Source organism: Hemibagrus wyckioides, linkage group LG01 (assembly GCF_019097595.1).
Source record: "Hemibagrus wyckioides isolate EC202008001 linkage group LG01, SWU_Hwy_1.0, whole genome shotgun sequence".
Taxonomy (NCBI): domain Eukaryota; kingdom Metazoa; phylum Chordata; class Actinopteri; order Siluriformes; family Bagridae; genus Hemibagrus; species Hemibagrus wyckioides.
In genome coordinates, this window is record NC_080710.1 from 9,661,496 (window position 1) to 9,683,279 (window position 21,784).

Sequence of the window (21,784 nt, forward strand, 5' to 3'; positions counted from 1 at the left end):
AATGGTGAATATGGTGATTACATTTTACTCTTTCGATAAAACAGCCAAGAATCAGGGAACTTATTCAGCTTAAAACTACTGTCTACATAAACCTACTTTTATTGTACAATCAGTACTTCAGATTGACCTAGCCTAATTTAATTCAGGTTAAAAAAACAGAATTCAATTTGTATCAAAAGCATATGCTTGTTACTTTCATACAGCAGTGATGAAGAAAAATTTGCTCAGTCATAATCAGTTTACTCAAACATGCATATTTTTAAAGGTAGGACTGAAATAATATAGCGTATCATGTTATTCGAAACTACATCAAATAATACATTCAACAGATTGCACAATCAAGTATGCTATTCCTAAAGAAATACTGTGTATGTTAAATGAGATGTAATAAATACTAAAACTTAATCAAGCCCACAGTATCTCTGAAAACGATCTTTACAAAGATTTCTACAAAGCTGTTTTTCATGAGCATACTAGTCAGCGTTAATGATGTTATAAAGGGAACATAGGATTTAAAATCAAAAGTGATGATCTAAAGTGAGCTGTGTGACTTCATACATGCTTCTGTTAGGGATATGTGGTAGCTCAGTGGTTAAGGTTTTTGAGTCCAAGGTTCACCAAGCTGTCACTGCTGGGCCCTTGAGCAATTTTAAAATTTTATTTTATTGTTGCTGAATCACTCAGTTGCAGTTTATTATTAAAACAGACTAAGTAGCAAAAATAAAATGGGCCTATAGAAAGCTTTAGCAGCTGCTAAAGTATTTGCTTTGGTATGTAAATAAAATTGCATGATCTATGAGCTCTTACCTGAGCTAGTGATAAAATATAAAATTTGTGTTTTTACGTCCCACATTAACACATGCACACTCTGTTTTGTTTCTTCTCTATCCAGCGGCTCATATAGGCGTGGGAATTAGTGGACAGGAGGGCATCCAAGCAGTGCTGGCATCCGACTACTCTATCTCCCAGTTCCGTTTCCTGCAACGCCTCCTATTGGTACACGGCCGCTGGTCCTACCTGCGCATGTGCCGTTTCCTCTGCTACTTCTTTTACAAGAATTTTGCCTTCACCATGGTGCACTTCTGGTTCGGCTTCTTCTGTGGCTTCTCTGCCCAGGTCAGAGGGTTGTGGCTACATGCAGTGTAATGTCATCTGAAAACTCAGAACACCTCTCTCTTTCTCTCTCTCTCTCTCTCTCTCTCTCTCTCTCAGCTAAGCCTCATATACCTTAAACCACATATATAACCCACATCAACACTGTTATGAAACATGGGGTGAGCTGATGATTTTTTGAACTATGAAGCAGGCATCCTACAGTTTTGGCTTATAATGTCTTCCATGTCATAAAGTATGTCATGTATATATTGCATTTCTAAGCCTTGTTACTAATATTTTCCAAGTATAAATCCACATTTTTCCAGTTTTCATAAGTTTTCCAAGTTTCTGAAAATGCCAAATCAGAGAGACATATTTTGACTCTCTTAAGTCTCATTGGGGTGGAGGACTAGAATGCTGTACTCCAGACCTGAAATACTGGAGTTGAGCTTCCAAAATACATAGTCTTAATCCCAAAGAGACGACATATGTTGTTCCCCGCTCGTACTAAAATCTATATTATAATCTAATCTATATATAGTATGTACAGTACAGTACTCTACACGCTTCCCCCATTTAATGCAACAATATACATAGATATACATCTATACATTGCCTGGGTACCATCACAATAAGACAGACTGGACACCAGCATAAACAGTGCTGTATTCTATTACAGACTGTATCATATATAAAATGTACTCTGCTATGGCATATTAAATTTATATAAAGTGTATTCCTATCTTGACCTTTGTTTTTCTGTCTCATTTAGACAGTATATGACCAGTACTTCATCACTCTTTATAATATTGTGTACACATCATTGCCTGTTTTGGCCATGGGCATCTTTGACCAGGTATTCACACTACAAAGAAATAACTCTTGTAGAAATCTCTACTCCATCACTCACGCCATCCTTTCTTTCCGCAGGATGTCCCTGAGCAACGAAGTCTGGAGTACCCAAAACTGTATGAGCCAGGTCAGCTAAACCTGCTCTTTAACAAGCGTGAGTTCTTCATTTGCATTACTCAAGGAATCTACACATCTGTGGTGCTGTTCTTTGTACCATACGGCGTCCTTTCAAGAGCCACACAGAGCAACGGTGTTCCGCTTGCTGATTATCAGACCTTCGCTGTCACCACCGCCACGGCCCTCATCATCGTCGTCAGCGTCCAGGTCAGTTAAGACATTCCAGGTCTAGGTCAGTTAAGATTTTTAGACATCTATAATATAAATTGTCATCCAGCTTCTCCTCACTATATTAATGGAATAGAACAATAGTTGGTTGGTGCACACTGTTGATATACAGTCAGAAGATTGTAGCGTGTCAGGGGGATGTGGTAGTTTAGTGGTTAAGGTGTTGACCTACTTGTGAGTTCAAATCCTAGGTCCACTGCTATGCCCTTGAACAAGACACTCAACCCTCAATTGCTCAGTTATATAAAATGGGGTGACATGTAAGTTGCTCTAGATAAGGGTGTATGCCAAATGTAAATGTCTTTTCCTTCTACAAATTTGTGTTATTTGTCTTCACCAGTGCTTAGTTTCTGGCCATGGTACTTTTTTGTAAGCTTTGTGGACATAATAATGGGACACAAACTCAGTGTTCCTGCTATACTGAGAAGCTTATCCTACAATGATGGGACATAAGTGTTTGGACATTTTTGTTTTTCTAGTATACTATAATTTCAGTGCATATATCCACTTTAAGTTTACATACACAGCTTTTGACTTTTTCATGAGGTTGCCCTACATCACTTAACACTTATATTACATGGGAATAGTGCTTTATGATTGTGTTTATGAACCTCCATCTTCTTTCTCCGTATATTTCCCAGAAGTGAAAGTATTCACTGGAAGTGTGTAATATAACAAAATTAAAAGAGACACAAAACTGTCTGGATGCTTATTGCTCTATATACAGCAAATTAATTAATAGGTAATTAACTAGACAGTTGGCTTTGGTTTAAAGTATAATGACACAGTGATATGAATGATCAAATCTATTGAATAACTAATATTTATTAACGGAGAAAATTTAGTGATTTCTGTCTGTTATTTGGTTAATGCACAAAAGACAAAGTTTTCGACTACTTCAAGAAATTAATCATACAGTAATCTCCAAGCTGTGGATAGACATCACTTTCTATTCATTCACTTGCTACTAGCTGTGCAGTCTAAGACGTGACTCAGTGTCTGTTACTCAATCTGTTTGTTACAGGTTGATGAAAATAAGGCATTTTTGTATGCTACATTTTAGAATGCCACCAAACATAAGGAAAGTCTGAATAATCCACATTGACGCTGTGTGTTAAGATTCTAAGACTCTATGGCAACATGACGTTAATCCTGAGTTTATAGCTGTTCATAAAGATTTATGTTTATGTTTATGTGTGTTTGTATATATGTGTAGATCTCTCTGGACACAGGATACTGGACAGCTATTAACCATTTCTTTGTGTGGGGATCTCTGGGGGCATACTTCACTATCCTTTTCACCATGCACTCCAGCGTCCTGTTTAATTTCTTCCCCAAGCAGTTTCACTTTCTGGGTAAGGCTACACTGACCTCCAAAGCATTCCAGACTCCAGGTATAAGTATGAAAGTACAGAATTTGTGAGATATGTGTCAGTAACCTTATAGTTAAACACAGGTTACATGTTACAGGCTTTTGAAAGAAATGCATAACTGGTTTGTCAATAGATGCTTCTAGGAGGTGAATTTTTTACTTCAGGTAAACAAGTGAAATGTATGCAAGATTTAATGATGCAATATGTATTTGTTTCTCCACAGGAAGTGCGCAGAACACATTAGCACAACCAGTGGTGTGGTCGACTATTGCTTTAGCTACAGTCATTTGCATTGCCCCTGTGGTCACCTTTCGATTCCTCAAACTAAACCTTAAACCCCAGCTGTCAGACACTGTAGGTCACAACATGTTTACATATGCTGAACTTTGTGAGTTTTTGTGGGTGTGGGTTGAGATTTTATGTACCAAACTTCCCCACAAGGAGAGAAATATTTGACAAGTGTTAACCTTTGGTTGCTTCCCCTAAGTAACATTTTATTTGTTTGCTTGTTTGTTTGTTTGTTTGTTTTTGTACAAAAAATTGCAGCTTTTGTTTAAAATTGTGCAAGAGCCTAAAATTTAATTAAATTTATGTTTAGGTTTAGACACAGGATTGATTAATTAATGAAAATTTATGTTGATGGAAAGTCGTTCTCAAGGCTAGTAAGAGAAATGTTTTTCTCTGTTTGCCATGGCTTCCTGAAAGCTGCACTAGTTGATTTCACTTGTTTTTACTTTTTGCCCTCAAGGTGCGCTACACTCAGCTTGTGCGTCAGAAGAAGTGGAAGCCCGGTGGGCGTGCCAGGTCTGGTGTAGGTGTGATGGGTGCCTCAGGGGGTGCAGCTCTTGGGCGTTCATGTCATGGTGGCTCCCGTCGCTCAGGTTATGCATTTGCACATCAAGAAGGCTTCGGAGAGCTGATCACATCAGGCAAAAATATGCGTCTGAGCTCACTCGCTATTGCTACCTTTGCTTCACGGCACAGCACCAGCTGGATCGATACACTCCGCAAGAAAAAACAGACAGCGGCCTTAGCTCAGCCAACTCCATCAAACTCTGTGTTACCCCTTTCCACATCTTCCTCTCTGACTGGCCCCCAGGAAACATGTCCAGAAAACACAGGACAAACACACTTGAAAACAGTCCCCAGCAACAGTATTAGTGATGTCCAGTTAAGCATGACAAATTTTGCACAAGTGGAGATTGAAGCTACAGTCTTATAGTGCAGGTAAACACAGACATGTACTTTCATATAGAAATATTTCCTTTAAAAAGTCACACAGCCATGTTCAAATTGACTATGCTGTATATAAATCATTGATATAGAATTTGTGGCAACATAGTGTTGTTGATCATCAGCTGGACAGAGAGGAGGCAAGTTAAACCGGCAGGTAATACATGATGATTCTTACCTGTCTTGTTACCACCTCAGGATTGTCCATGAAGGCCAATGTGGTGAGTATCCCATGTGGACCAGTGGCAGGGGGCACCACTGTTGATGTAGTACGGCTGCTTGTGGCACAGGTCCAGGATCGCTTGGTGTTAGGTTTTTGTGGAGGATGCTCAGACGATCTTTATGATCTCACTGAGTGGGAATGCTTCTTGAGACTTCCTGGTGTGTGAGGGTGTGGAAGAAAACTCAACACACTTTCAAAAACTCAAAAAATGATAAATCAAAAGACCATGTTCACAGTTCAAGTCCACACACTACGGTGTGTGCATAGCAGGCTCCACCAGCTCTGTCACTCGCTTTCTCTCCTTATTGCTAGTTCCTGAAAGCACAAAGAGAAATTATTAAGTAGACTGCTGGTAAAAAGACTCAGGTGAGAATCATCACAGGTTACCTGATGTTTCAACCTGCCTCCAGCTCTGCTGCTGTATGACACATTTTTGTTTGCCAAGGTTTTATAAACTACAGTAAGATTTTAGGAAACTATTAGATACATTTAGCTATACTGAAAAACAGATTCTGTAATTAAAGAAAATATTCCCCTGTAAAAGTCCCCTAAGATCCTTAATTCATAAGAGAAGAAAAAAAGCAGGATGCATCTGCTTAGGGGGCATTTCTGCCTTTTATTTAGTAGCAACATTACCTGCACTCTCTTTTCTAGGAAACACTGTTTGGCAGCTGGGGGACAGGAACACGGCATAGTGGAGCCAGCGATCTTTCTCAGCTTCATTCCACAGGGAAAACATCCACTGGCAAGTAATCGATGTAGACTCCCTGAGTGTGAACTCCTCTGTAAGTCCTTGAATGTTTCACCTAACTGACTATTAACTGAATACAAGGACTTAGATGTCAAGAAATTATTAGTATTGTGATAAAGACTGACAACGAGACCTCTAAGTGCACATACAGCAAGAGCACTAAACATGGTATACTTCAAACCACACACACTGATCCCTGTTGTTCCTGTCTCTGTTGTGTTGTGTGTACATTTCACTGCATATCATTCATCAAAAAGTGTTCGGTCATAAGTGTAAAAAATAGAAATGAAACGACATTGTTCAGGTTCACATTTTAATTCAAACAAAACAAGTGTTCAATTATAACATTAAAAAAATAGAATTGAAATGTCATTGTGCAGGTTAATAGGCCCAGGTTCAGACGATTATATAGTATATATATAATTATATAGTGAAATTTCTCTTACACGCCATTCATTGCAGGTGAATATTTGAAAATTTGGTTTCAGTTAAAAATAGTTTTTATGCAGATGAGATTTCAGTAAGGGAAAGTACCTTAGAAATGACATCCCCAAAGTACATGGCTTTAGGTTATATCCATTTCCTTACATCTTTGTAGCAAATAATTAGCAGCGAAATTGTAATGTGAGCAGTTTCCTGATACTGATGTAATCCGATACAGAGTTACTTGGCAGTATATTCTTGTCTGAGGCAAATGTCTTATACGCTTCAAGTTCAGTTGCCCTTATTTAATATTAGATAATACTACTAGGCAATGCATTGACCTGTAAATCCTCTGTACACTGTACATAGACACGCATTAGTTGCACTAAACTATCTTAGATATCCAAGTTATGATTATTGATCCTTATTTGGAAATGTTGGAAATGAGTTTTTCTCTCTTTTTTTTGCAGAGGTTATGTATAATAACAGATAAACACAATGCAAAAATACTCATACTTCCTAAGTACTCTTTTCTGTCATACTTTTTTGAAAGATATTCCTCATTGTCTTTTAAGGATTTATGATTACTTTGATTAAGTTATTTTGGTGCCTGGCAATACTTTCCCTTCGGGGGTGTATTTTTCAGAGAACTGCCACCTACATGAGTATGGGTTAGAGGTCTGTAGTATGGCTACTCATGAAAACCCAATACTTGAAAACATTGTCATGATATACAGTATACCCTAAATGGCCAGTTTAATAGGAAAACTTGTGCAACTGCTTATTTATGCAATTATCAGCCCATTAAAATTATGCAGGTATCAGTCAGAGATTCAGTAATTTATTACATTAAAAAATCACAGTCAAATCACAATTCCTTTTGACTGTGGCTTGGCTGTTCTGTGTGAGTCTATATTGACTCAGATAGTGTGTGATCTGAACATTAAATGAAGCTCTTGAACCTGATTAATCTGATGCATTGCCCTGCTGCCACATGATTGGCTGATTGGATATTTGCATGAATGAGCAGGTGTACATGTGTTCCTAATAATGTGCATGGTGAGTGTATATCATGGAATTTTAGTTTTGCTTTACAGAAGGCTAGTAAAAGGAGGGAAAGTTAAATAATCAGCACCAAAATACCTTTAACATCTAATTAAATGTTTGTTGTTGTTGCAATGACAGAGCTGGTCAGTGGTCAGAAGATACCTGCAGTATTTCAGTAGTTTACTCTGCCATAATTTATTACGGTATGGATTTTACACCCTCGTATCCATAAGAACTTTTGGAGGACCATTGGAGGATGTCTTGATTCTGTGGATAATTTAGTGGATAAAGTCTGTTATGGACCTAATGTGTGAAGCACTTTTTATGTTTGGATTCTCCAGTTCTCCATGAGAACGCAACATGAACTCAAACGGAATAAAACTCTTGCTTAACTTTTGCATTTATCACACCATATTGGTGTTCCAAGACTCTGAGCTGGATTTCTGGAGTACGTAATAGCCATAAATGTGCTCTTTTGGATTCTATAGGAATGAACCGGAAAAGAACATCACACACAAAAAAAGGAACTAAATGGATCTCACCTCATGTCTGTTGGACCAGTAACGGTCTCTATCTCAAAGTGGCCTTAGATACATGTTCTAACATGAGTTGTATGCAAAGGTGAATACATGGCTGTATGTATTGTAAAGCATAACCACACATTTCCTGTTCCATTGGGTTTGGGATAAATCTAAGCCCCATACTTCCTGCAGGTGAAAAGATAACAGTAGTAATTTGCTTTGAAAATTGAAATTTGTTCAAAAGTGTACCCCTGTTTAATTATTTGTTTATTGCAATAAGAGAAAAGCTCTTATGTTACTTTGTGAACCAGCATCTATAGTTTTAATCTGTAACATCATTCAACTGTGGAGTCTGATGTAATGAAAAAATGGGTGAATATGATAAAAAAAAAAAAACATTTAAAAACCGTCTGTGTTTTTGTGTCTGACATGTGTAACACTTACAGTAATGATGAGATAAATTCCAACAAGTTTGTCAATACACCTTTGTGAAAAGAATATCTTTTTATTTATTTTATCTTTTTAGTTATTTTTTTATTATGCTGATTATTCTACACAGGGTTGCAGAATCCCAGGTGACTCAGGGCTCAAGGTGGAGGATACCCTGAGCAAGCTGCCAACCCAACACAAGGCACAATCACACACATTGACACACTCCAGACAGTTTAAAGATGCAAATCAGCCTAAAACACACGTCCACAGACAGAGTGAAGAAACCAGCGGAAACCCCTGAAGCATAGGCAAAGCATAAAAACTTTGCCCACAATGAGCAGAGGTGTGAGGCAACCCTGCAAAGCCACTGTGTTTCCTTTTTCTATTATTATTTTTTTTGTTTGTTTGTTTGTCTTTCTGTCTTTGAAAAATCTTTTTCACTATTCATCATATTCTGAAAACATTCTATAGATCTGCAACATATTTCCAGTCTGTTTATTCCAGTGCCACTTCAGCTTTTCTATCTCTGCATGGCTTATTTGTCTCATCTGGGTGGTTAGAGGTGTCCCTGCTTCATTGTGATGCAATTTATTAAACACTCAGCAAGCGGAAACGAGAGAGAGAGACAGAGACAGAGAGACAGAGAGAGGAGGGGAAGAACTTCAGGGAAAACAGCCACCCAGCTACCAAACGCTATTTTTAAGAACTGTCTTGTACGCAGACTGAACTGGATTTTAAACATAGCAGTTTGGACCAAAAGCAAAAATGATCAAATGATGATTAATGATGTTTCTTTTATGTTTCGCATGATGTTTGTTTTGTTCCTGTTGGTGATCTCTACAAATCTTCTTATTAACTACAATTATTTGGTGAACTACTGAGTCATGAGCGTCCCCATTGCGTTTACTCTTCTCGTGCTGTGTGTGGTCAAAGTCCAGCGTGCTCAGGAAAGTCCTGCATGTCCTCGGAAAGGTAGGTGAACTACAACCATCCATCATTTCAGTTGTTGTTAAAGACAATTGAGGAAGATGATCAGGCTATTTGGTTATTGAATAAAACAGTTGGCAACACTTGGCAATTGCTAATTGACATAATTTACATTTGTCATGTCCATTTCACAAAATGGAGCAAAAAATTGTCTGTTTATATATTATGAAATTACTCAATTATGATTGTTTTCAATACAAGATAATTATATTTCAACTGCCTTTTTCTAAAATAGAATTAGTGTGTGGAAATAGTGTGTGACTGCTTATCGGTCTATGCCACATGAACCACTTACTGTAGCTGTAATAACTGAAAATTTACACTGACTGAGTAAATGTTTTAAACAATACATTGTGGTTGACATTATGACAGGTTCCAAATGACTGGATTGCTAGCTTCTGTTACTAGCTCAATCAGATGATTAACATTAATCTCAACAGTTTCACTTATTTTGCATCTAGGGTTTTCCCTGATATTGCTGCTTATAGCTGCTCATCATACATTCTAAATGTCAGTGGAAAATTGTGTGTTATGTAAATTTCAGAATTATCTGTTAAATACAAAAAAATAAGTATGAAAATTTTTAAAGACAATTTTATTTTTTGTTTGTCCAAGAAGAGCAGGATAGAGCATGTGAATGTGAGATATCAGAACCACATGCCAAATGGAGAAGAGCCACATGAAGAAGAAGGAACTGAGACTGAGAATGTGGTGTTTTGTTGTGCAATTTTGCAGTTTATCTGTACAAATCAGTCAACCGCTAAAAACGCAAAATCAGGAAACAGGAGGACAAGCATGTGGGCTTATTGTAATGCCTCTCCAAATAACGGCTCATCTCTGTTCCAACTTACAAGCTTATCATTAAAATGTAGGAATGCCCGGTTCCAAAAAGACTGTTTAACAACAGACTTACCTATATGAAAATTTGACTAATTTGAAACTTTTATTTTCCCTTAGAATCCTCTCCTGGAGTGCTGGCCTTAAAAGTGGGGTCAGAGGTCATCCTGGGCTGCAGGGGCAATGTAACTGTGGATAAAGTGCTATTAGTAATGGGTACAAAACACAAAGAGAGACTCCAGAGAAGAGGAGATACAACAAGCTTCCAAAAAGCCAGAGAGAATCCTAATACTCTTGAAAAACACCAAACAAACACTGGGAACTTTACCACACCTGGAACATACATGAATACTGCAACTAGAACTGCTGAAGTCAGTGAATCTATAACCAGTGCTAACCTAGTTATGAGTTCAGCAAAAGAGGAAGTGGGAGATGGGCAAATTTCCATTGCTGATAATCAGTTCACTAAACCCAACAGTGTGGGCAGAGTTACAGAAGAAGGAGGGGCTTTTAGTATAACCATGGAAATGGGTTTGCGCACTGAGAGGAGCACCAGCACAGAATATGAAGAAGATGAAGACTATGATGAGAATGTGGATGGATTGAGAGTGACCAGGTCCATTAAAAGGCAGGCACGATGGACAAGGAACGGTCAGCTCGTACGAGTCGGTGTGGAACATGGCGGGGTTTTGAGACTTCCTGCTCTTCAGTTGACTGACTCAGGGAACTACAGCTGCTATAGGAGAGGAAAACTAGTTTCATCGGTTAAAATCAGTGTTGGCAGTAAGGAGACATATAATATTGTCTGTTTTTATATACACACACGGACATATTGATGACATATGAATCATAAATCCTCTGGTGTCACAGTGGTAACAAATACACTACCCCAAACCCTCTTATTTCTCTCATAGTCCCTCCTGTGAGCCCAACCTTGTCATGCTACAAGAAATCCCACATGAGCAAAATCCGGTGTGAGTGGATATCAAAACAGCCCATCATCCCACAGCCTCAGTGTTACCTGCTCCACAGGAAAGGGTAAGTGTGTGTGTGACCCTCCACTGTTTTGTGTTAGTCTCTATAAATAAGGAATGCAACAGAAATACACTGAAAACACTGGATTTACGTTAGCATGTATTCAGTTGGCTTTTTATCAAAAGGCATGTGATACTGATACAGGACACAATCCAAACCTACAGCTGAACAGGTCAAGGCGGAGGAATCTCAATTATGATCATTACTGTAGAATTTTACACTCTAGCCAGTCAAATGTGTTTGTTGTCCATTAACTGTGAGTAAGTAATATAAGAATAAAACCCCTCGCACTCTATTTGCATGTGCTGCTTAATGAAATCCCTCAAGGGTGAAGAAAAAGAAAGAAAAGGTTTCAGGACTTATTGGTCAGATGCACATAAACAAATGTTTAAGTGTGATTGTTAAAATAAGGATGTGCACAGACAGGAAACTTTAGGCCTGCCATTAAATACGAGGGGAAATCACAGACTGCTTTTAAATATTTTTCCAGTAGATAACAATAATGTTCATAATAGTCACCAGGTCAAAAACTTGATATCATTTTTGACCATTCTTATATTTTGGATAAGGAAAATCAAACTACAGTGTTGGAGGCTGTGTTGAAGACTCATTGTGTTACACATCTCAAGTTTCTTTAAATCTTGAAGGACTTCATTAGTTGAATAGTTACATCTGGTGAATTAAGTACAGAAAACTGGGAGGGCAGTCAATTCCCAAGACTGGAGGTGAAAACAACCATTTAGACCACAAATACCAGTGCTCTGAATTAAAGAGGTTATACCAGAAATCTTTAACACTCATTTAGTGATGAGTCCAAGGAACCTTCTCAATAGAACATGCTCTATCCATCAATACATAATTTTATAGATCATTTCTATTAATTTTTTTTTATTTAATTAATCATTTTCACTGTAATAATATATTTAAAAAGTTCAGTACACCTCTCAAAAGCTATTTTATTTTATGTAGGTTGACTTTTTGAATCATTACAATGATTCTTCCTCTTTCTTTTTAGATTGGAGAAGATCTCTCGTGTGAACTGTTCATACTCTGCTATGTCCTCCCGCTGCTGGTGTGTATTACCCAGTGAAGCAGGTGACAGAAATCCCTATACAGCTAAACTGTGTGTGACCAACACAGCGGGCAATGCCACCAGCTCTCTATACAGCTACATTCCTCAAAACATCAGTGAGTGTGCATGCATGTGTGTCTTTTTTAAAATATTTTTATACATACTCTAGATATTTTGTTTATTTATTGATATTTATAGATATTTATTGTGTATTGTATATTGGATTATTCTCTCCTTGTCCTAGTCAAGCCAGATCCTCCAACTCGAGTTGCAGTAAATCCAGTCAGGGGTCAGCCTCACACGCTGAAGGTCACCTGGTTTTTACCTAGCACATGGAGGCAGAGCTATTTCTACAGCCTTCAATTCCGTCTGAGATATCGCCCAAAAAAAGCCAAAGAGGTAAAAAGCGGCATGTCTGTGTGTATGTGTGTTTCTATATACACTGATCAGCCATAACATTATGAGCACTGAGAGGTGACGTGAGTAACACTGATTATCTCCTCATCATGGCACCTGTTAGTGGGTGGGATATATTAGACAGCAAGTGAACATTTTGTCCTCAAAGTTGATGTGTTAGAAGAAGGAAAAATGGACAAGTGTAAGGTTTGAGTGAGTTTGACGAGGGCCGATTTGTGATGGCTAGACGACTGGATCAGAGCATCTCCAAAACTGCAGCTCTTGTGGGGTGTTCCCGATCTGCAGTGGTCAGTATCTATCAAAAGTGGTCCAAGGAAGGAATAGTGGTGAACCGGCGACAGGGTCATGGGTGGACAAGGCTCATTGATGCATGTGGGGAGCGAAGGGTGGACCGTGTGATCCGATCCAACAGACGAGCTGCTGCTGCTCAAATTGCTGAAGAAGTTAATGCTGGTTCTGATAGAAAGGGTCGGGACTGTTTTGGCAGCGAAAGAGGGACCAACACAATATTAGGCAGGCGGTCATAATGTTATGCCTGGTCAGTGTACTGCTTTTGTGTATATTTGTGTATAAGAATTATGGGAAAAACTTATCTTGACATTATAAGACATTTACATGAGGCATTCAGGTTTCTGTATGTATTGTATGTGACCTCAAATAACAAAGTGTAGTGAATGTATAAATGTTATTGTGTGTGTGTGTGTAGTATCAGCAAGTGAACATAGAAGATGCAAGGCTGTCATGGTTGATTTCAGACGCTCTGCCACATGTTGAATACGAGGTACAGACTCAAGCAAAAGACGAGTATGATGGGCAGTGGAGTGACTGGACCAGTCCAGTGTATGCACACACATGGACAGGTAATTAGAGCACACACACGACACACGACACATACACACATACCTGGATTAGGACACCATTAAGGAAGTCATTGTATAGAATCAACAGAATAAACAAAACACACAATGTTTCAATTGTACAAATTCATATAGAATGTTGAATATGTAGAGATTCAAAATCAGTGTTTTGCAGAAAAAAACACCTCACCATGTTTCTGGAAGGTGGAAAAAACAGAGAACCCTGAGAAAACCCACACAGTCACTAGAGGAAAATGTACAGAAATTCCTCACAGGCCTTAATCCAAGCTAAGGATCAAACTAAATAGTCACTGTACAATGGCAAGACCCTTAAATGTTTATTCCTAAAAGCAAGAGATCCTGATCAACCTTACTGAGACAGTCAAGAACATGTTCAGATCACAGAGGTGTATGATTCTTGTTTAATACATTTCAATCTTGTGAATCCTGTATACTTACCATCCACTTTTACATTAGGCACACATGGACACCAGCATTTTCATGCAGTTATCCAATCAGACAATCATGTGGCAGCAGCAGGATGCAAAGAATAATGGAGATACAGGTCTAGAGCCTCAGTTAATGTTCACATCAAACATCGGAAAAGAAAAAGTGTGATCTCTGTGACTTTGATTGTGGCATGGTTGTTGGTGCCAGATTTGAGTTGGCTGGTTTGAGTTTTTCAGAAACTGCTGATAGTCTGGGATTTTCACTCACAACAGTTTTAAGATTTTCTACAGAATAGTGTGGGGAAAAAAAATCCATGTGTGTGGAGGGTCTGCAGGCTGAAACACCTTACTGATAAAAGAAAGATCAGCGGAGAATGAACAGACTGTTGACAGGAATGATATACTAACTCAAATAATTACAGCGGTGAGTGGTTAAGTATCTCCGCATGCAAAAAAAAAAAAAAAAACTTTAAAACTTGAGGTGGGTGAGCTAAACTGGACATTTAAAGTTTGGAAAAAGAAAGGATTACAAAATTATTATATACTGTATACTAACTACAATGGGGACATAAATTCCATCAAAAACAAGCTTAAAAAGTGTCTGTCTATTTACAGCTTCTACCACAGCTGCCCCTGACATTAATACCAGTCTGGTAAGTTCTACCTCTCCTTGCAACACACACACACACACACACACACACACACTGGGGATTAAAAAACCAACAAGGATCATATTTATAGTATTTACAGTTGTGCTCAAAAATACTGTTATACCTTACATATGAACTAGAGTCCTATAAGAATTAAAATTTCTTTAAAAAACTTTTGAGCACAACTGTATCTTGACAAAAATTATCTGGTAGTGATCTCACAGTCTTTACGAGGAACTGAGTGGTTTAATGCTACATTTGAGTTTTGAAATTTCTAGAAGCTCCTGAAGTAACTTCTAGATAACATGTTTGCACAACAAACCTGCTGTGTCTTATCAGTTTTGAGAACTGTGAGATCTGAATTCTAATGTCTTCTGTATGTGCTTAAGTACTCAAACTCACACAGACATGAGAAGAACCCAGGAGATAGCAACAATACTCGAAACATCAGCAACATGTGTGTGTGTGTGTGTCTGAGATAAGTAATCCTGAGGTGGTATTAATGTTGCAGATACACAATGTGAATAATTGTGTAATGGATAATCCATTTGGAGAAATTGACTTAGATTACACTTTATCAGTCATTGTATAAATTGAATCCATGTTAAGGGAGAATGCATTCAGCAATTTCTGTTCAGATTAATTGTTGAGGACAGCATATACATATTTTGTCACTTAAGAGCTGTCTTTTCTGCACACTTACTGTTTTAGGAGCCATTTTGGGCATTTCCTGAAGGTTCTGGGGAGTCTGAAGATGAAGAGGGTGAGTTTGTGCTTGTACAAAGGCACATGTTTATGTCCATATTTGTTCAGCACAAGCAGTGGCTTGTGAATATAGATTGGTGGGTCAGGACATCATTAAATAACTGTATGTACAATATATAAACTATATAGTGTCAGAGACATCATGATGTAATGTATGTATATTGTCTACTGAAGTTTTAGAGTAAAAACGCCATCTACAGTATGTGCTCTACACTGCAAACATGGTATCTCAAGTTAAACTCGATTATAGAATATATAAATCTCAAATATATTCAAAATGATTTATCATGTCCTATTATAACTTTATAACAAACCAAATCTAAGATTATTAAAATTATTTCTAAGCATATTTTTCACTTGCTAATATGTTGTTTTGTTTTTTTCGAGTATCATGCCCCTGGGTGTGTGTAAATTTATACATATGACAGTAAACAAATATAAACCTTGAATGAATGACTTCAAATCATATAATTTGCAATGTCTCTTGGATGTTTTTTTTTAATGTATTGTCAAGTTTATGTAGCTTATTTTTAATGCGTTTACAGCATTTTGTCAAGTCAAGTCATCCAGAGTGACTTAAAGCAATGTTTTGTAGTCTCCAAATCCAAATACAGTATTGTTGAGAAATTTTTGTGAAACCCAGTCATTTAATGGGCATTAAAAAAAATTATAGAAAGTGAGCCAGCACCAACCCAGAAAATAAGATAAATAAAACTAGTCATCTCATTATAACCAAAGAAATGCAGTTGTATAAACAGAGGATGGACTGATTTGTCTGCATGTAGCTGTAAGTCATAAACAAATGCCTCAGCTGAGGGAAGATTAAGGTTTCGCTTCGGACATGACGGTTATGATTGTTTTCAAGGGATGAAAGCTGGCTTGTAAATCGATCCCGTTTGCTACAGCATCTTCTTTTAACACTGTGCAGTACTTCCAGCATGTCGGTCAAACCATTTTATAATAGCAGTTTCCCTGTGTGATGTGCTTGATCACCTGGGTACAGTGTAGATCTTTTTTTCCCTCAGTTTTTATGTGATATCATTTTCTTATCACCTATCTATGGATTTGTAAAGGAGGACTTGAAATTAATATTTGCTGGAAGGTTGATATAAATGGTGGGGAGGAGTCATATGTTCCTTTGGACAGGTCACCACTGCTAAAGGTGTGAGAGAAAGGTAACTTTCATAATAAAGCTAATTTTCATAAGAATTTAAAAAATACATCTGAAATATAAGGAGAGCCAATACAAGTATTCTCCTTCATGAAACCTAATGAGTAGAGTATGGGCTTGTGTTCAAGCTAATTTTAAGTAAATTAAAAAGTTTGTGTTATTTTGTTGTTTGTCATTGTTCAAGAGTGTACTGCACTGACAAGTGAAGAAATTGTGCCATCTACAGTAATGTAACCACAGTCTCTCTCTTCTCTTCCTCCTTCTCTCTCTCTCTCTCTCTCTCTCTCTCTCTGCGGTGTGATAGAGGTTAGAACTTATGACGGTGATGGTGTAATGTGGATGTATGTGCTGTGGGTGGTGGGATTCTCGATCCTTATCACCATCATTAGTCTCTCTGTCTACGCTCTCAGGTATTTTCTTTGCTATGAAATTTTTGCTGCATGAAATGATTGTTTCACATTATATCACAGTGTAACAGCGCACCCTATCAACACTAAGGGTACACTTGTTACAATTAGGGTTCCATGCCAATTTATATACTGCAAATACAACACTAACTAAAAATATAACTCTAAAAGCTAGCTTTTCCAGGTCTGATGGTATGTATAACAAAACATCAACGTGACAAGGAAGCATCAATCCATTCAGTCAAATATTACAACCCCAAACATAGCACATCATTACAATAAAGGAATCTAGTATCTCGTATCTAGTAAAGTAATTCTAGCATCCTATCAGTACCTTCTGAAAGGGGCAAACAGGAAACAGTCTTTTGTAGACCAAAACCACACCTCACTGGAGAAAAACACAGTCTTCAAATTTTGCTTTGCTAAGTACTTAACAAATTGGATGTGCCAATACATAGATTAGCCAACAGAGTAAATCCAATAAATAGAGACCACAAACTGAAGATCTAGCTTCAGGTTCCTTCTCACATAATCCTCCAGACTCCTTTTGCTGATAGTTGAAGGATTACAACAGGCCCACAAATACACCACTGGTAGTCCTGAGATTTGAACTTACAGTCTTCTTCATGTCTTCCCTAAAACAGTCCTAGACATCAGATTAGCATTCCTAATATGGCCTAATATTTGCACAGCACATTTTATACACTATAGTGAGGACAGAGCATAGTCATGTAAAGTATCGCAAATTAATTATGTATGTCTCAGGTGTAAATTGAACATGAAGAACAATAAATGAAACCTGATCAAGGTAAATTATTGATAAATATTGATCAACAAAATGTGAAATGGTTTGCATTGACCTTCCTCACAGTGTTTTTCTCATGTATTTCTGTCTGCTTTTTTCTCTCAGACGAAGAATGCCATTCATGCCTAAAAAGAGCAAGCAGAGTGTATCTTCAGACTGCTCTTGTTCTTCTCCTTCTCCTCTCCTTCAGCAGCCGTTGATCAGTATGACATACAGCTATCAGGAAAAGGGAGGGGAAGGCATCCATTTGCACAATGTAGACTACTTTTTCCCTCCCTGTGAATCTTATAGGTGTTGAGCAAACAAGATGTGCCAAGGCCAGTGTTCTCTGAAAACACACACACACACACACACACACAATTTGTCTTACTATCCTTGGATGCCTTACCAAATGTCCAATGACATAATTATAAATGCACCTAAACCAAAACCTACTCCTTTAGATTTTTTTTAAGACTCAGCTGTTACTGATGCAAATTCTACTGTTGCCTAATGTACATATGCAGCTGTTTTTGTAGGTTTTGTTCATTATCTGTATATTTGGATTTGATCTGTATAGCTTAATAAAGATTTCCTTATTTTTGTGACATAGCGGTAAGTTACTGTATTGGGTGTTTATTGTCATGTATTCTTCTTCTCTAATGTGTAATCTCTGGATTAGTGTACAGTGGTCTTGGTCAGTAGGCGGAGGCAGTATAACCTCAAACTGTGAATCAGTGACACAGAACTAAACTTCTGATTCCTGAACTACTGCAGCCTTTACAAGAGAGATCTTCCATTCAGTATTCAACATTCAATTCAATGGTACTTATATAGAGGTGGCAAAACTCCTTGAGGCAACAAGAGAAAGAAACCTTGAAAAGAACCATATTCAAAGGGAACCCATTCTCATCTGGGTGACACTGAATGGTGTGATAAAAAATCATTTCTTTTTCTGTAATTACTATAAATAAATAAAGTCAAGCAGTGTTTTAAACAGAACCTTTTGAATGGAATGAGCATGATAAAAAATGTTTAACTTTAAGTCACACTAAAGTTTAAATTATATCACACTAAAGTTATCAACTGGTCAATTATATCTACAATATATGGCAAAGTATGTATACATCTGACCATTACACCCACAAGTGGTTCTTTCCCAAACTGTTGCCACAAAGTTGGAAGCACACAAATTTCTAGAAGGTTTTTGTATGCTGTAGCATTACAATTTCCCTTTACTGGAACTTAGGAAGGGGGCACAGTGGCTTAGTGGTTAGCATCTTTGCCTTAGGGGATGGGGGTTCAAATCCTGCTTCCACCCTTTGTACACAAAGTACACACTGGGTACTCCAGTTTCCTCCCCCAGTCCAGAGATATATGTTGTTGATTGGCATCTCTAAATTGTCTCCAGTGTCTGAATAGGAGTGTGTGATTGTACCCTGGGAATGTTCTAGATTGTCCCCTGGGATAGACTGCATGTGACCCTGTATAGAATAAGCACTACTGGATGGATGGATGGATGGATGCCAGCATGACAATTTCCTTGTGCACAATTCAAGCTGTATGAAGACATGGTTTGCCAAGGTTGGAGTGACCTGCAACAAGCCCTGACCTCAACCCCACTGAACACCTTTGGGATGAATTGGAATGCTGATGTACATCAGGCCTTCTCATCCAACACCAGTGCCAGCAACGCTAAAGCCCTTGTGGCTGAATGGGAAATTCCCACAGCCAAAATCCAGCGGAAACTCTTCTCGGAAGAAAGGATGCTTGAATATTTCTTGTAACAATGTTACAGGAAGCTCTTAAACACCTTGTGTCAGTTTGTGTCAAAAAAAGTAAACATATTTAACATATCGACTTTAGATATAAATAAAAATTTAAAGATATTTAGCAGTAAATCTATTTATAAAAAAGTAAATATATTTAATAGTCATTTATTCAGCTTTAGTATATTTTATTCCTGATCAAGGTAATGGTGGTTTTGAAAGTCATGAAAGTCCATTGGAGGTCACCATATTCACATTTACACTGTAAATGCATTTTAGACTTATAATAAAATGGATATAAAAACAAAAACATACAAATATAAAAGAGAAAGTGCACAAATTCCACACAGTTATAAGGCCTGACTAGGTTACCTTAAAATACCTGTTGCCTTATTTTAAAGGTTTCTCAGATCACACACAACATATTTATTTATTTAATTTTCTACATAAAAATTACAAATACAACCAGAGCATTTACTGAAGCTGCATGAACATGGTCCTAAACCACAAAAGAGAACCTTTGCACTGAAAAGAGCTGTATTCAACTTGCTTCATGAGTATAAAATATCACATCAATATAATTATATGCCAAATTAGCTAAACTGAAAGACAGAATTGGTTTGTGTACATTTACTATCAGCTGAATTGAGCAGTTAAAGCTTAAGAATCAGCTTAACTCAGCGTCCTGAGCAGCTGCATCACTGCCTGGTTCGGGAACTAGATCAACTGATCAACTCAACTGTCAGCTGTATTATAAGAACGTGGAAGTGTTTGGGAATGACAGCAACTCAGCCATGTAGGCCACGTAAACTGACGGAGCGGGGTCAGCGGATGCTGAGGCGCATAGTGCGAAGAGGTCGCCAACTTTCTGCAGAGTCAATCACTACAGACCTCCAAACTTCATGTGGCCTTCAGATTAGCTCAAGAACAGTGCGCAGAGAGCTTCATGGAATGGGTTTCCATGGCCGAGCAGCTGCATCCAAGCCATACATCACCAAGTGCAATGCAAAGCGTCGGATGCAGTGGTGTAAAGCACGCCGCCACTGGACTCTAGAGCAGTGGAGACGCGTTCTCTGGAGTGACGAATCGCGCTTCTCCATCTGGCAATCTGATGGACGAGTCTGGGTTTGGCGGTTGCCAGGAGAACGGTACTTGTCTGACTGCATTGTGCCAAGTGTAAAGTTTGGTGGAGGGGGGATTATGGTGTGGGGTTGTTTTTCAGGGGTTGGGCTCGGCCCCTTAGTTCCAGTGAAAGGAACTCTGAATGCTTCAGCATACCAAGACATTTTGGACAATTCCATGCTCCCAACTTTGTGGGAACAGTTTGGAGCTGGCCCCTTCCTCTTCCAACATGACTGTGCACCAGTGCACAAAGCAAGGTCCATAAAGACATGGATGACAGAGTCTGGTGTGGATGAACTTGACTGGCCTGCACAGAGTCCTGACCTCAACCCGATAGAACACCTTTGGGATGAATTAGAGCGGAGACTGAGAGCCAGGCCTTCTCGTCCAACATCAGTGTGTGACCTCACAAATGCCTAAACCTTGTGGACAGCCTTCTCAGAAAAGTTGAAGCTGTTATAGCTGCAAAGGGTGGACCGAAGTCATATTGAACCCTATGGATTAGGAATGGGATGTCACTTAAGTTCATATGCGAGTCAAGGCAGGTGAGCGAATACATTTGGCAATATAGTGTACTTAATTCATCCCAAAGGGAAATTCACACTGCACTGTCTCGAATTGCAAGACCCTTCAGCGGATAGTGAGGACAGCTGAAAAGATCATCGGAATCTCTCTTCCCTCTATCATGGACATTTACACCGCACGCTGCATCCGCAAAACCCCACACACCCCTCACACACACTCTTCACCCTTCTGCCATCTGGAAAGAGGTACCGGAGCATTCGGGCCCTCACAACCAGACTGTGTAACAGTTTCTTTCCTCAAGCCATCAGGCTCCTCAACACCCAGGACTGAACTGTACAAACTCTCTCTCTCTCACACACACACACACACACACACACTCAGGACTGAACTGTACAAACTCTCTCTCTCTCACACACACACACACACACACACTCAGGACTGAACTGTACAAAACTCTCTCTCTCTCACACACACACACACACACACTCAGGACTGAACTGTACAAAACTCTCTCTCTCACACACACACACACACACACTCAGGACTGAACTGTACAAACTCTCTCTCTCACACACACACACACTCAGGACTGAACTGTACAAACTCTCTCTCTCACACACACACACACACACACACACTCAG

The 21,784-nt window shown here is 38.5% G+C and overlaps 2 protein-coding genes across 5 annotated transcripts in view; both read left to right on the forward strand.

Moving 5' to 3' along the window:
• atp8b2 (ATPase phospholipid transporting 8B2) overlaps positions 1-8,381 on the forward strand; it is a 40,647-nt gene extending 32,266 nt beyond the window's left edge. Inside the window, exons 22-29 of one of the 3 annotated variants that reach the window (XR_009204635.1) lie at positions 893-1,116; positions 1,868-1,951; positions 2,026-2,271; positions 3,509-3,647; positions 3,889-4,019; positions 4,414-4,892; positions 5,776-5,906; positions 7,481-8,381. Coding sequence is in view for 2 of the 3 variants with exons in the window: in XM_058390660.1 (XP_058246643.1) it covers positions 893-1,116; positions 1,868-1,951; positions 2,026-2,271; positions 3,509-3,647; positions 3,889-4,019; positions 4,414-4,887 (1,298 nt within the window). In the remaining variant the exon portion in view is untranslated. Of the gene's footprint in view, positions 1-892; positions 1,117-1,867; positions 1,952-2,025; positions 2,272-3,508; positions 3,648-3,888; positions 4,020-4,413; positions 4,893-5,775 lie in introns of all 3 variants that reach the window. The other 2 variants (XM_058390660.1, XM_058390647.1) reach the window with 2 other exon arrangements.
• A 269-nt stretch (positions 8,382-8,650) lies between these two features.
• On the forward strand, positions 8,651-18,345 carry LOC131353551 (interleukin-6 receptor subunit alpha-like). Of its 2 annotated transcripts, XM_058390682.1 has the most exons (11): positions 8,654-9,267; positions 9,901-10,150; positions 10,240-10,902; positions 11,034-11,157; positions 12,170-12,342; positions 12,471-12,625; positions 13,350-13,503; positions 14,565-14,602; positions 15,311-15,362; positions 16,840-16,945; positions 17,853-18,345. In XM_058390682.1, the coding sequence occupies exons 3-11, from the start codon at positions 10,332-10,334 to the stop codon at positions 18,043-18,045; spliced, it is 1,566 nt and encodes a 521-aa protein (XP_058246665.1). In that variant the 5' UTR covers positions 8,654-9,267; positions 9,901-10,150; positions 10,240-10,331; the 3' UTR covers positions 18,046-18,345. The 2 variants fall into 2 exon arrangements, with proteins under 2 accessions (XP_058246656.1, XP_058246665.1); XM_058390673.1 differs by lacking the exon at positions 9,901-10,150 and having other exon boundaries at positions 8,651-9,267.
• Positions 18,346-21,784: the final 3,439 nt, after the last annotated feature.